This window comes from Bicyclus anynana, chromosome 7, assembly GCF_947172395.1.
Source record: "Bicyclus anynana chromosome 7, ilBicAnyn1.1, whole genome shotgun sequence".
NCBI lineage: Eukaryota > Metazoa > Arthropoda > Insecta > Lepidoptera > Nymphalidae > Bicyclus > Bicyclus anynana.
Genome location: NC_069089.1, coordinates 4,334,484 through 4,349,944, shown reverse-complemented (window position 1 = coordinate 4,349,944; position 15,461 = coordinate 4,334,484). Strand labels below are relative to the sequence as shown.

Below are 15,461 nucleotides of genomic sequence, written 5' to 3'. Positions count from 1 at the left end.
CGATAAAAATTACCCAAGATCTCTGTCCTTCTAATTCTAAATCTATCTATATATATTTTTTTTGTTTCTAAATTGTGATTCCATTGCGATAAAATAACATAAATAAATTACAGGTGCAAGCTTACGATGCGGACGAAGGCGTGAACGCAGAACTGACGTACACTCTGCAAGACAAAGAGTACAACGGCAACAACGATCTGCCCATCTCCATAGACCCGCGCTCTGGATGGGTCTACACGGCCAGACAACTAGACAGGGAGATCCAGTCAAAATATCAGCTTCAGGTAACAAATAGAATTGAGAGCATTTGTAGCCGTAATGTTGGCTAAACTAAAATTCTTGAAAAGTGATGGATTTTTGGTACAAACTTTGCTCTCACCACAAAGATCACTGTCTTCAAAGTTCATTGTTGCACTTCCAACTAACTATATCTATCATTAAGTAATGTGTGAGTGATACGGACCATTGCCTTCTCATTACTGGGTATGAATGCTGTAACATGCCCTGCCTACGGTATTGATATACGAGTACTTGGCGCAGCATAGCAAAACATAGTCTGTTATTTTATTGGAAACCGTAGGTACACTTCGAACAAAAACTTAGCTATGCCTCTCGGCAGCAGAAATAAACATAGCAAGGTTTACTTCCTTCTTAAATTCACAAATAGTTAGAGATATTTATGAGTTTGTTTTACCTCCTCTAAAAGCAAAGTCAACATGAATAATTTATCAACAATTTAGATTAGTATCAAGCGCAAGTCATGAAAAGTATTGCCTTTATGGTAAGAGAACTAGATGGGTGTGTAAGAGATAGATTTAGATGTACTCGTTTGTAGCTAGTACCTTATTTACTGAATTGTGTTTGCAGGTGACAGCAACAGACAACGGTACTCCGCCGCGATCGGCGACGGCATCCGTGGTGGTAGTGGTGCAGGATGTGAACGACAACGACCCCGTGTTCTCCCCGCCGCAGTACGAGGTGGAGCTAGCAGAGGATGAGCCGCCCGGCACGCCCGTAGTCACTGTCACCGCAACTGACGCTGACGAGGACAACAGGTGAGAGCACTGCCCTGTTCACTGTTAGCACGTGTCTCCTCTCAGAATAGGCGCTAATACCTCGCTAATGCGGATTGACAGACTTCACACACTAAAGAATTAAGAAACTTCGCATAGCTCAGTTAGACTCTCGCCTGGTACTTCGTTTCGCACCTCGCCTCACATCCTCGCCTCGCATCTCGCGATAATGACTTTCATATCCACACTCTCGCGATGCCTTCAGTAGTCTTTGTGTCAGCAATCATGGAGGACGTCGAAATATTAGCGGCATCTACAATTTTTGACATTGGTTATATAATTTTGGCATTTACTAGTGCTGAAGGATGGAATTTAGATGAAGATAAGCCGTCCCAGAGAAATGGAAATTCATATAATGTGATACAAACTCCGGTTTCTCATATAACTAGATACAGTAATACAATGAATATACATGGATTTTTAAAGGTAAATTATGCAAAAAATGAAAAAAAGTAAAAAGAAGAAGTCGCACATTATCACGTTATTCATATTATTACGTTATAGTGTTTAAGGTCCCAAATTATTGACTGTTTTTGAAACAATTAAATCAGGGTTTCTCAAAGTGGGGTACGTGAACCCCTAGGGGTTCGCCATTTGACGGCAGAGGGTTCGCGACAAAATTTACGTAATGGTGACTTGATAACTGATACCGAGTCAGAATTAAGGGTAAAATTTCCAAAGTTACTCCTAACATCGAATCCATTTGCGAAAAAAAAACAAAGACTCCCATCACATTATTATTACAAAGACATTTCTTTTGCTACTTTATGTCCTTTTATTTAAAAAAAAAAATCCTTTTATTTAAAAAAAAAACCTTAGTTTGGGGGGGTTCCATTAGTTAGTAAGGGGTTCGCTGTCACTTGGAAATTTTAACAGGGGTTCGTGGAGTCGAAAGTTTTAGAAACCCTGAATTAAATGAATAATTCCAGGTTGCACTACGAGATCACCGGGGGGAACACCCGAGGCCGGTTCTCCATCACATCACAGAATGGGCGCGGGCTCATCACCGTCGCTCAGCTGCTGGACTTCAAGCAGGAGAGGCGATACGTCCTCACAGTCACCGCCACAGACTCCGGCGGACGGTCCGACACTGCGATGGTCCATATTAACATCACTGACGCGAACAACTATGCGCCCGTATTTGAAAATGCACCTTATACTGCTTCGGTATGATATTTTTATATAAGGATAACCTATATGCAATATGTCAATATAAGTGTGTATTTTATAACCCAACTAGCTGACGCCGCGCGGTTTTACCCGCGTGGTTCTCATTTCCGTAGGAAAACGTGGATAATATATAGCCTATAGCCATCCTTGTTATATAGGCTATCTAACACTGAAAGAATTTTTCAAATCGGACCAGTAGTTCCTGAAATTAGCGCGTTCAAACAAAGTCTTCAGCTTTATAATATTAGTATAGATTTCTTCAAATGATTAATAAATATCCAGGAAACTAAATTAGAACTATTTATGTCGTTAAATTAGTCTTTAATTAATTTATTACGAATCTTGACAATGACGACATAGTCTGAAGGACTATTCTAATCAAGATAAACGTATCTAGTTTGCGCAAATATGACTTAGCAGACTCTGGTGCTCCATATATGAGCATTTTATACCCTTGAGTTAGCAGTCATTTTTTTTTAAATAATTGCGTGAACATCCGGCTCTCAATCAGGTAGCTCGTGAATTACATCTAGTTTTCGAAAGTATTTTTTTTTTATTGTAGGTATTCGAAGATGCACCCGTTGGTACCACAGTGCTGGTCGTCTCAGCCACTGACAGTGACGTGGGAGTGAACGCACAGATCACGTACACGCTCAGCTCAGAGATATCCAACGAGGCGGTGGCTCATCATGAGCAGGAGTTCCTCATCAACCCACAGACCGGGGCCATCACCACTAACAAACTGCTGGATAGAGAGACTATGAGCGGTAAGTAGATCTTTATGAGGCTTTAATGTAGTGTTATAGGGGCTGGTTTCAAGGCTATTGAATCTATATTATCTAAATAAGTAAAAAGAAATACGCCTAGAGGGCAGAGCACAATAAGACTGTTGTTGTGCTCTGCCCTCTATGCGTATTTCTGTTTACTTAATAAACGAGAAAATTTAAAACAATTCGTGATGTTTGAGAAAAATGCTTGAAGTTTTTAAACGCACGCACGAATGGAGTTTGTTATGTTGCCCCACAGTGTACACTATGTATGTCAAATACTTACGCTTGAAAGTGAAAGGTGCTCAACCGAGGAGCGACAGCGCACGGTGAAAGGTGCGCAAAATAAGTTGCGCGCAAAAACGTAACGCTGTCATGCGTTCATCGAATTTGTAATAGTAAAACAATAATTTTCAGGATATCTCCTCACTGTAACGGCTCGCGACGGCGGCGTCCCATCGCTGTCAGACACCACCGATGTGGAAATATCTGTGGTAGATGTGAACGACAACGAACCGATCTTTAAACAGCAACTTTACACTGCTAGTATTATGGAGGATGCTTTAGTTGGTAAGATTATGTTTTTAAATAAGGATATAACAACAAAAATCTATTAGTAATGGTACAACCTCACCTCTTTAACTCTTTCCGAGACACAGAGGCCACTGACTTACCAACTCCAGCCTGCTATTAAAAATATTGTGTGTCGGACTGTACGGAACTAACCAGCTTAACACAGACTCCGCCACTGGAAGCTTTTTGAAGGCCTAGCTACCGGCACATACTACCTCGGACGTTATTCACATAACGTAATGTCATAGGAAAGCGGGGCACTCTCGTTTGTGGATGTTGTGCTGGGGTTTTCCACGATTTCGTAGTCAGAAACTTAAACCCAATAGTTCATAGTCCGATCCAGGATTATGGACTCCCAGGAATTGCTCCCAGGACTGCCAAATAGATTAACTACTAGAATTACGTAGCATTTAAAAAAATATTAATATCTACCCAAATTAGTTTTGTTTTTTCTTAACAATTTCGCTACCATTTGTTATCCACAGGTACATCAGTAACACAAGTGAGTGCGAGCGACGCAGACGTAGGTCTCAACGGTCGAGTGCATTACGAGCTGGAACCTAAAGACAGGGAGGAAGGGTCGTTCGTCATCGACCCTGCGTCTGGTGTTATCAGGACTAACAAGGCCTTAGACAGAGAGTCTGTGGCTATATACGATCTAAAAGCGTTGGCCATCGATGGAGGAACACCGCCGCAGAGTTCCACTGTAAGTGTTTCTTTCTGTTTGTCGCATAGCCAACAAATGATATAAAACATTTTGTGGATTTAGTACCAAAAAGCTTTACTTGCCAGTAAATCAATAACAAATGCCGAAATGCAAGTGTGATTCAAAAAGTAATACTGCTTTATAATTCTAGATCACCCATGTAATTAACGCTTCACACTTCATCGTGGGCACTATTTAACAGATATTTTCAAATTACTATATAGTAACTGATTATCATTAAAATCCGTTTATTCAGTCGTGTAATAGGAGTAATAATCATCCAAATTCTTCAGATGTATCTCCAATGTATACAGATGTAAATTAAATTCAGTATTCGGAAAATATATCGCACGATTAATTTTCACTTCTTCTTTCGCTCTTGTTGATGTCATGGGCGATAAAATAGGAGATTAATTATAGGTTTATATATTTGTGGGCAGATTACTAATTAAATTTTTTTCGGCGTGTCTTTTATAGGTCATAGTCCATATAAAGGTAGAAGACATCAACGATTCCCCACCGGTGTTTGAGAGCGATTGCCTAACATTTTACATTCAGGAGAACAGCCCGATTGGCACCACTGTGGGGGAAATATACGCGCATGATCCCGACGAAGGCGCTAATGCTGTAGTACATTATTCTATTAAAGGTATTGATAAATCCAAGCCTTGTGAAGTTTTTCAGAAAATTGGGTCAATTAGACTCAAGCCAATAACTTGAATTTTTATGCAGGTGGCGATGATTCCAACAGTTTCTCCCTGCAAACCCACCAAGGATCCGATAAAGCAGAACTGATAACCATGGTTGACCTTGATTACGAGAGTCCAAGGAAGAAGTACGAGCTTATCATAAGAGCTGCCAGTCCTCCACTGTGGAATGACGTCAGAGTCGAAATTCTCGTGACCGATGTGAACGACAACGCGCCCATGCTGAAGGACTTCCAGATAATATTCAATAACTATAAGGATTGTTTTCCTGTCGGACCTTTTGGTAAAGTCCCGGCTTATGACGCTGATGTTACTGATAAGGTAAGTAAGATTCCTACTAAAGATACTCGTTTGTGAAAAAAGTTAAAGATCTTCTTGATATGGATACTTTTAGCAGCCTATTTTATATGTAATAAAATTATTAACATCCTGATGTATTATTTGCAGCTGCAATACAGGATTTTGTCTGGCAACAACGCGAATCTCGTACTGTTGAACGAAACCACCGGATCCATGACATTATCGCCTCAATTAAACACTAACGTACCCAAGCTCGCCACTATGGAGATATCGGTCACAGGTAAGTTGAAGTAACACTCATTTTTGGATTTGCAGTTTACTTTAAAAATCATACGTTTGGACCCCGTCCTGCCCTGGCCTCTAGTAGGTCTCTAATCCCACTCAAAAGATTTTGTCTGCACATAGGCTTTTAAGGCCTAGCAGCAAGATCCCTGTGACGTTTCTTGTCCATGGAATAGACTGACAGAGTACACTTCTTTAGATGTCTCTCCATACCGGGGTCTAGGCTTTTCTATTCTCTAATCAGTATCAATTATATCCTGTTGGTCTCAGCGATCAGTGGTATTTTAATCTTAACTTTACTCCAACAGATGGCGTGAACGAAGTGAAAGCAATGATGCAGCTACTCGTGAGGCTCATAACTGAAGAAATACTGTTTAACTCCATAACCGTCCGCCTGAACGACATGACAGCGGAACAGTTCCTGTCGCCACTGCTGGCCTTCTTCATAGATGGGCTTGCAGCCATCATACCCTGCCCTAAGGAGAATATATACATTTTTAGTGTCCAGGTAAGAATTTAGTGGCAGTATATCATTGCTTACATAACCTATCTTCTTTAAAAGCGAAGTTAAATATTTGCGTATGATGATGATCTACCAATACAAGATTTGAATTCTCTCTTATAGTAGGTATACCCACTACGATACGGGGGTTAGAGGTCGAAAGGAAAATACAGCCATTAGCCTTTGATGTTATGCCTAATTCTGCCGCCTGAAATTCTAGGTTTCTATTCTCTTCTAGGTTTAGGTTCAGAATTAATTAAATTGCTGTGTTCCTTTTCTGAAACAGAATTGCCGGTAGCGGTAGCACTTGGCGGACGCAAACCTGTAAAGTTTTGCTCTGTTGTACTTGTACGCGATATTTTTCCTTTTACCACCATGTATACTTTACTGGAATAAAATCTTTCTTCGACGCTTATTCTTCAGTAGCAAATAATCACATAAATATGCATTGCTTCCTCTCAGGATGACACAGACGTGACGGGCAACATCCTCAACGTGTCGTTCTCGGCCAAGAGACCAGACGCAGAGGTCGGCATCGGAGGCGAGACGTCTCCGTACTACTCGCCCACGCACCTGCGCGAGCGGGTGTACCTGCACCGCTCCACACTGGCGCGGCTTGCTACTGTACAGGTGATTATCAGCCTGTTTTAACAGACCTTCTACAGGGTTATGCACAATAGCTAGCCTAGCCTAGCATACGTCAACGACATGTGTCTTTTTGTGGTCTCGAGATATGTCGTGGTGCGCATCTCAAGCATCCTTTAAGGAAGAAGACTTGTAGCTCAGAGCACCATGATCCAATGCGTGTTGGTAATACAATTTTTTTATGGGGTCAATGACAGCTTTGCAAAGATAACTTTTCAAAAGTTTTTTAAAATACTGTATAATTGTAAAATATTAAGGTGGGTGTCATTATTGCGAGCAAATTACGGCAACCTGCCCCTGTAGCTAAGTGGCACGTCGATACCTTTTCTACGATCGCAAACGCTTCTAAAACTAGAAAAATGTATGGGGATGACAGATCTTGATCACGTGACCTGGCGACAGCAAATGTCATTCCATTTCCTTACATTTTTCTAGTTTTCGAAGCGTTTGCGATCGTACAAAAAGAACCGTCATGTCACTTGGCTACAGGGGCAGCTTTTGTACCACGCAAGCATGTACGCGGATTACAGATAATATGTGTTACGATTCAAAATAGCCATTAAATTTAACTTTATTGAATACTCACGATTTAATTCAAGGTTTTACCGTTTGATGATAACATCTGCGTGCACGAGCCGTGTCTCAACTACGAGGAGTGTCTCACCGTGCTCAAGTTCGGGAACGCGTCCGGCTTCATCAACAGCGACACCGTGCTCTTTCGCCCCATATACCCCGTCACCACCTTCACTTGCCAATGTCCGCAAGGATTCACCGGTATGTCATTCCATTAATCAATACATACCTACTATAATTTAACAATAGAAACCAAGCAGGCATTATGCATGTACTGTACATCTTATCTAATGTTGGTAACCGCATTACTTCAAAACTGGACGATGATTGTGTGATTTAAGTGTTGGATAGTCTAATCGTAATTTTTGTCAATTTCTTATTTTATGTCAAATGACTAAAACAAAACTTGTGATTAAGCCATCAAAACCGGTGAAAAAAATCTTTAATCGCAATGTTGACATTGACTTGTTAACAGTTTTTTTTTGTATACCTTGACTATTATACCTACAATCCCAAAATACTTCAACTAATCGAGTCGACTCTGCGTGTCTTTGGAATTTCTTAAATCTTAAACCTGCTGAAGACAAAGATAAATTAATATTTTGGGACTTGCGCTACCATTTCTATTCCATCAATTCCATACAATAGTATTCCATCAGGATCTCGCGAACACTACATGTGCGACACGGAAGTGGACCTGTGCTATTCGTCGCCATGCAAAAACAACGGAACGTGCGTGCGTCGGGAAGGCGGATACACCTGCGTTTGCGGCGCTGGGTTCACAGGTAATTTATTTTTTCTGATTGAATGTGCCATACGCTCCTTAATCACCGAGGGCGATACTATCATTACCTGATAGGACTGGAAGTAGAAGCAAAAGAATTTCAAACCTTACAAGACAGGTGTCACATCAAAATCATTTGTAACTATTGAAGAGCTCTTCATTCTCGTCGCTTTTTAGATTTTCCGTGAAGCTATCTATTTGAATTAGTGTCCGTAACGCAATAGATGACGGAAGGAGAGTCTTGTATAACGTTACAATGCATTACAGGGGCGGGAAGGGAGTCCAAACGTCATGTTCAAAAATGTTTCTAAACTATGTTACTTAATACATAAGGGAACACTTATTAGACGCGACTTCGTCACGTGAAAGCCATTAGCCCAAAAGTCAATATGCTGTTTCAGGCTTTTTTGAAATGTTAAAGGCGGTAGTAATTTTATTTTTTTTATAGGAATAAACTGCGAAACAATCCTCACGAAAGCGACATGCGACATGAACGGCGACGGCAGCGTGTGTCGCAGCGGCTCGCAGTGCGTGGCCAAGCGCGAGGGCGGCATCTTGTGTCAGGGCTGCACCATCGACGTGGCCTACACCACTGCCATGTGCGAGTTGCGCGCGCGCAGCTTCCCCACCACTTCCTTCTTGACATTCCCGGGGCTCAAGAAGAGGCATCGCTTCCATTTGAAACTCAAGTAAGCAATCCAAACCAAAAATTTGATTTTCTGAAGCGCGTTAGGTAAGCCTAAGGAATCATTCACCAGTGTAAAGTACCTCCAGTAAGTAAGCATTTTAATATTAGTGGGTTCGTCTCGCCCTAAGACCGACAGAAACAAATGTTTGCGAGTTCTGGTTTATTGTATATCAGTGTAAAGCTCTTAAAAACCAAGTTATTTTCGGATCACTGACAGACGGCTCAATTCATTTTTAATATATGGATCCAAGTGCCAGCATGAAACCTAGAGTTTCATTCTGGCACTTGTATCCGTATAAGCTGACTGACCGTTATTCCGGAGAAATCAAAAGTAAGGTATCGTGGGAGCTAGATGCAAGGCAGACATGAAGGACGGGCGTGTGTAGTGGTTAATGACATTGCAGTCGTATTCCGTCTCCCATACTGATACGACACCCTGTTCACACATTGCGTGTGCGACAGCACCAATGCGCAGCTATAGTGTGGCAAGTTTGTTGATGTCACTCCCATTATATGCGAGCGACGAGGGGAAAGACTGCGCGGGTGTGAAATCGTGGGTGCGGGGAAGTAAGGTGCATAAGTCGTCGGTTTTTCATTCATCGGAACGAAGTTGCCAAGCTCCATACCCTTCGCGTTTCGTTCAGCGCTAGGCTTACACGCCGCTTCTTGTAAGTTTTGTATAACAAAAAACTTATTCATGTCCTTACTTCTAATGTGTCTTCTAAATCTAAAACAAATATTTTGTTTCCAGATTTGCAACACAAACAACATCTGGTCTCCTGCTCTACAACGGGCGGTACAATGAGAGGCACGACTTCGTGTCGCTCGAGGTGGTCAGTAGCGGCGCCGGCGCCGACGGGGGGCCGGGCGTGAGGTTCACGTTCGCGTTGGGGGGCGGCAAGACTGAGGTCACGGTGGAGGGCAACGTCGCTGATGGGGTCTGGCATACCGTTGAAGTGGACTACTTTAACAGGGTACGGATATGTTTTTTTTTATAGCTAGTATCTATGATTAATTTCCATTGTCCATAAATGTATCCGTTATGGAGAGGGGAGCTTAAATCCACCACTTGGTAGTCAAATGTGGTTTAGAAGGCTTAGGGTGATCGCTAGAAAATTAAAGATCTCAGATCAGATTGTAAGAACGGCGTTGTAACAATTTCCCTACTCCGATAGTGGGAATTTTTCTTAGGATTTCTAGAGAAAATTTTTACTGAGAATTTCTTGTAGGAAAGAAAAGCTTAATGTTTCATAGCCAAATTTAGGACAAGGCCTCGTAATTCAGATAAGCAGTAATCTTTTCCCGGATTATCGCTTCTATCAAAGAATTTCCCAGTGTGCCTACCAGCATCAACGACATAACATATCGTGACGAAAAAGAGATATTGTTAACCAAAAGAATATATTTCTCGCTCTTTTGTTATCAACGCAACGAAAGAGAGAACAATATTTTCGTTTTTGCCGCTAGATTTCGTCACGAAAAATGTCGTTGACGCATGCTAGGTGAACAGGACACACATTTGAGGAAAATCCGGGCCAGTTTCACTGTCTTCTGATAACCTGCGTTATAAGATAATTAAGACAAGTTTTGTCTTTGTCATCTTTACTAATACTATAAAGCTGAAGAATTTTTATTTGTTTGCTTGAACGCGTTAATCTCAGTAACTACTGGTTCGTTTTGAAAAATTCTTTCAGTGTTAGATAACCCATTTATTGAGAACGGCCTTATGGTATATTTTATCCCTGTATTCCTACTAGAACGAGAATCACGCGGGTTCAAACTGCGCGGCGACATTTACTTTGACATGAAATAAGAAAGTGACAAAACCACCTTCTGATAAGTGTTAATTAGTCTAACCGTAAGACTATTTAACACTTATCAGAAGGTGGTGTAGCCTTAAAACTCCTCGTATTATCTACAGACAGCAACAATGGTATTGGACGAATGCGACAAGGCGTTGTCGCTGGCGGGCGCGGCCGAGTTCGGAGTGAAGTACGCGTGCGCCAACTTCACGAGGAAAGCGCTGCCTCCGCGCTGCGACATACCCACTGAGACTTGCCACAGGTATAAATAAGAAAATTATTGCTTTAGTACTTTAAACATTTTCAAATCGTGTATTTCAAGTACTCTTTTAAAAAGCATTTTTTTAAACGACAACTTTTCTATCACATATGCATTGTAGACTATACATTATACAATGCAATATTAATGTACATTATACAGTTTATTTTATTTCTCGTGTTACACAAAGTAGATACAATATCGTCCAAGCCTTTTTGTCAATCAACCAATCAATTTAGAAATTCATCAAATTGCATAGTAATCTTTACTTACTTACAGCAATATGATCGTCATTAAGAAATTCATCAAATTGTTTAGTAACCTCAAAGGCTCAAATTCGACATTATCATGGTCATTAAAAAATTCCAAGAAATTGTACGAGTATAGTAATTCTACTTATTTACAGCTATATCAACTGAATTTAACGTTACTTGTTTTGTAACGGTATCTGTCTTATTTATTTTGTCCCTTATCCTTTAAACTCTCAAGCAGATTTCTCGACCTAACCGGACCTCTGCAAATCGGCGGCCTACCCAACATCCCGAGTAGTTTCCAAGTGAAGAACAAAGATTTCGTCGGCTGCATATCGGATTTGTACATCGATCACAAATTCATTGATTTGAACAGGTAAGAACTATTCAGTAATAGCTGCTAGCATGCAACTTTGTTATGATAGATAGACGGAAAATTTTAAGCGATGGAAAAAAGTTACACATACAACAAATAAAAGAAATGAAACAGTTCTCCTGTCTTTTTATAAAATAGGGGATCCACCCACGTACTTCCAATTCCTGTAAGGATACAATCAAATACGTCCATCAGGGATGTAGGATTGATGGCCAAGAAGAAAAGAAGAATTTTTCAAATCAGTCCAGTAGTTTCAAAGCCAACTCAAGTAAAACAAACAATTGAAACTTTCCTTTGTATTTTAGTACAGATTGATATATTACAAAACCATAATACTTATGAAACGTTTCGCAGTTACGTGTCAGACAACGGAACGTTAGCGGGGTGTCCCGAGAAGCGGTCTCAGTGCACCAGCGCTCCGTGCTATAATGACGGCGAGTGCCTCGACCTGTGGGACACCTTCCTGTGTAGATGCAACGAAGGCTACACGGGGAAAGACTGCGCGGACTGTGAGTTATCAACTTTTTTTTTGATAGTGTCATTTCTCATCGGCGTTTTTGGCAAGGGCAGAAGCATCACCTGTTGGGGCCCAAACTCTTTAAGGGTGTCTTGTCTAAGACTCGAATCTTCGAGATCAATCCAAAAATCCCTGTGATTGTAGATCGAACCCATGGATAATTGTGTTGCCTGAGAATCTTAGACTGTAGTTACATCATCGTCAGGATCGTATAGGATGTATTTCGGGCGTCTTTTTCTGTAATTGGGGTCGGGGTTACCTATAGTTGTCAGCCTCAACCATTGATTGGTTGGGGTGAGTGACGGCTCTTTCAAAATTGTTTTTGAGAGCTTCATGTAATTGAGCTATTGTTGGGTGATCTAAGTCGCTGTGTAGGTCGTTGTTGCGTATGAACTACGGTCTAGCTGTGGCCTGGTAGCATGAATCTGTTTTGGAGATTGTGGACATTGAATATGTATGCTGTAGAGTGCAGGGATTCTACTACCCTATAATAATTTGCAATTCACACGTTCATCATATTTTTAATTAGTCTGAATTTTTATGCTGGCAAAAAATGTAGAGTACTTATAGATTTCAAGCATTTCTGAGCTAGTGAAATAAAAGAAGATGTTTTAGTAAAGACTTAACATTAGTTTATTAACGTGTTTTTTGTAGAACACTTTTTTGTGAGTTTTATTTTTTCATGTTTTATAGCCACATCACCCCCATGGCGCTTCAGCGGCGATGGTATGCTCTCGTTCAATCCCCTGCTCCGCCCCATACAACTGCCGTGGCTCAACGCGCTATCTCTGCGCACGAGACAACAAGACTCCTTTCTCATGTCCGTACAAGTTGGACAAAATAGCAGTGTTGTTGTCACCGTAAGTATTTAATGTCATTATTTTTAAACATCCTTCAGGTCCTTAAGGACCTTCGTCAACCACGTTGTTATTGGTATCTCTTTGATAAAAAGGCACTTCTTTACGCCGTCATCATTTAGTCTCCGTATCATATGACCGTACTAACTCAGCCTCCTCCAAACTCCTTTGCTTTTTCAGAAATTTCTGCGACCTTTACCTACGAAAATTAGTCATTTTACATTGAACTTTACAGTTGAAATCGGGTCTCTTGCACTACTCGTACAACGGTGAAACAATGTTCCTTCCGTCACCCACACTGGCCGACGGCTCCTGGCACCGCATCGAGATCAAGTGGCTGGGCAGCGATATATCCGTCAGCATTGACTACGGCCTTCGCAACGCGTTGCTGCCGATGTTGGCGAATAAAATACAGGGACAGTATATTGGGAAGATACTTATTGGTGGATTGGATACAACAGCTGGTTTATTGGCATCCGATGTTGGGTATTTCGAGGGATGCATTCAGGTGAGTTAATATATTTTATAAGAGTATTATTTATTCACTTGTCAGATTAAGGATATAACTCTTAGTGTTGAATCTCTATCACTTTATTTCGTCCACACACAAACCATCTATTCACCTGTTTTCACTCAGTTTGAAGAATAGAATTGCCTCTTATCATTCCCTTCTCTCATTAATATCAAGAGGTAGCGGTAATTGCTTAAAGTTAGATGATCATGCACGTTGGCTCAACATATAGATAACAATGAATTAAAACTTCAATATATTGATTTAGTGTCTGTACATAGACCATTCTCTAAACTCTTAATTTTCTTGAAAACAATGAACCTAAGAAGAAATTACCTTTTTATATACGTTTAAATTTTCTAGGACGTTCGTGTAGGAACAGCTCAGTCGCTACTAAATCGACCCACTGTTAGAGAAAACGTTAGAGATGGATGCCAGTCGCGAGCGGACTGTATGCTGTCTATTTGTCCGCCTTATGTAAGTACGACTTCTCGCAGCATATTACGCTATCCCTTAAGTATCCTCTGGCTTGTTTCATTAAGATCTTAATATGTAAATGTTGCCCAAATCTTGTGTTTTCAGAGTAAATGCGTTTCGTCGTGGGACAACACGCAGTGCGTGTGTGAGCCGGGGCGGCTGGGCCCGCAGTGCGTGGCGGCCTGCGACCTCAGCCCGTGCGGCGAGCACGCGCTCTGCGTACCCAACGACAGTGCGAAGGGGTACTCCTGCAGCTGCTTCGTGGGGTATATGATGACAGGTATTTCTCATCTGGTTTTGCTATTAAACAAAAGTAGCAGATAGGTATTTATTTCAAAATTAAAATTTCAAAACTTGAGATTTTATATTACTTTTATGTGGTTGTAGTGATCGTAGAAATGTTAATATTAAAAATGATGTTTAGATTTATTGTGAAACGAAATCACTAATCCTTTTACATTTCGTCCTGTCAGGAAACTCCTGAGTGGACTGATAGGTAAACGAGATTAGAGTAATCTATAAGACGAGGCTTAAACGTGATCTATTGACATACTGTCATATATATATTATCATAACATGTAAGATGTATAAGTTATTTAAAAAATGTTTCTTCTTTTTATTCCTTTTCCAAAAAATATTGATGTATAAATTCAACTGAAAAAAATCGGTTGTTTTTTGTTGTTTGAAAAATATTGGTTTCTAAAAATCTCTCAAACTATAGCTAGGCAAATTAGTTGATCACACTCCCATGATATGTGACGGGAAGGGAAGGACTGCGCGGGTATTCCAGCCCCCGCGGACCATCGGGAGTGTTACGAATAACTTTGCCAAGCTATACCTCCGCAGAGGAAATAGAACTTTCAGGAAAGACGTGTTTATTTTGTGCAGCTCAAGGGTGCGTGGAGGAGGACGGCCAAGAGTGTCCCAGCGGCTGGTGGGGCGCGCGGCGCGGCGCGTGCGGCCCGTGTGCGTGCGACGCGCGCGGCCTGCACCCGCACTGCGACACCGGCACCGGGAAATGTCGATGCAAGGTACCCTCATTAAAAATAACCTAAATAGAAAAAGGGAGATGACAAGAATTATATTTAAAACACTTTGAGACCCTTAGGCCATGGAGTCGCAGTGCCAAAAAATTTTACCGAATTTCACCGCGGCTAGTTGCCTCGACTGATGATAGAAGGGCTGGCTCATTGTTTGCGCAAAGGATCAGCCTGGCTGTCCAGCGTGGAAATACAGCCAATATTCTTGTCAGCATTCCACGTGGGCATGATTTGTATAGTTATTAGGATAAGTTAGCTTAAGTTCCATAATGTATTCTTTATCAATAAAAAAAAAAAAACACTTTAACTATCAACAATTGTTAACCCGACATATTCTAAAAGTTTCGACGTCGCTGTCGAACGAGTTTTGTCTTATCTGTAAGGGTGAATGACACCACAAACGCAGCAATTTTTCTTGAAAAATTGCAATATTTTGATTATATTTTGTTATTCATTGACCATAATGGAATTCCGGAAAGTTTGGATATTAAAATAAATATGTAGTGATTGTGAATATATAATAATTTATGTATTTTGCTATCATCCGCGAAAAGCCGACGAACCCATGCGACAACGTCACCCAGGTCCGACAAAATACTCT

The 15,461-nt window shown here is 41.0% G+C and overlaps 1 protein-coding gene across 6 annotated transcripts in view; it reads left to right on the top strand.

Annotated features, from left to right (window-relative positions):
- LOC112047239 (protocadherin-like wing polarity protein stan) overlaps positions 1–15,461 on the top strand; it is a 227,333-nt gene that overhangs the window by 181,803 nt on the left and 30,069 nt on the right. For 5 of the 6 annotated variants that reach the window (XR_008250991.1, XM_052882693.1, XM_052882694.1 and 2 more), the window contains 23 exons: positions 114–284; positions 868–1,055; positions 2,003–2,240; positions 2,806–3,010; positions 3,428–3,580; positions 4,069–4,289; positions 4,767–4,938; positions 5,022–5,317; positions 5,444–5,576; positions 5,887–6,086; positions 6,543–6,710; positions 7,325–7,499; positions 7,958–8,083; positions 8,531–8,771; positions 9,522–9,744; positions 10,692–10,834; positions 11,321–11,458; positions 11,813–11,967; positions 12,669–12,835; positions 13,068–13,340; positions 13,707–13,820; positions 13,926–14,100; positions 14,709–14,851. Coding sequence is in view for 5 of the 6 variants with exons in the window: in XM_052882693.1 (XP_052738653.1) it covers positions 114–284; positions 868–1,055; positions 2,003–2,240; positions 2,806–3,010; positions 3,428–3,580; positions 4,069–4,289; positions 4,767–4,938; positions 5,022–5,317; positions 5,444–5,576; positions 5,887–6,086; positions 6,543–6,710; positions 7,325–7,499; positions 7,958–8,083; positions 8,531–8,771; positions 9,522–9,744; positions 10,692–10,834; positions 11,321–11,458; positions 11,813–11,967; positions 12,669–12,835; positions 13,068–13,340; positions 13,707–13,820; positions 13,926–14,100; positions 14,709–14,851 (4,218 nt within the window). In the remaining variant the exon portion in view is untranslated. The remainder of the gene's footprint in view (positions 1–113; positions 285–867; positions 1,056–2,002; positions 2,241–2,805; positions 3,011–3,427; positions 3,581–4,068; positions 4,290–4,766; positions 4,939–5,021; positions 5,318–5,443; positions 5,577–5,886; positions 6,087–6,542; positions 6,711–7,324; positions 7,500–7,957; positions 8,084–8,530; positions 8,772–9,521; positions 9,745–10,691; positions 10,835–11,320; positions 11,459–11,812; positions 11,968–12,668; positions 12,836–13,067; positions 13,341–13,706; positions 13,821–13,925; positions 14,101–14,708; positions 14,852–15,461) is intronic. The other variant, XM_052882695.1, reaches the window with a different exon arrangement.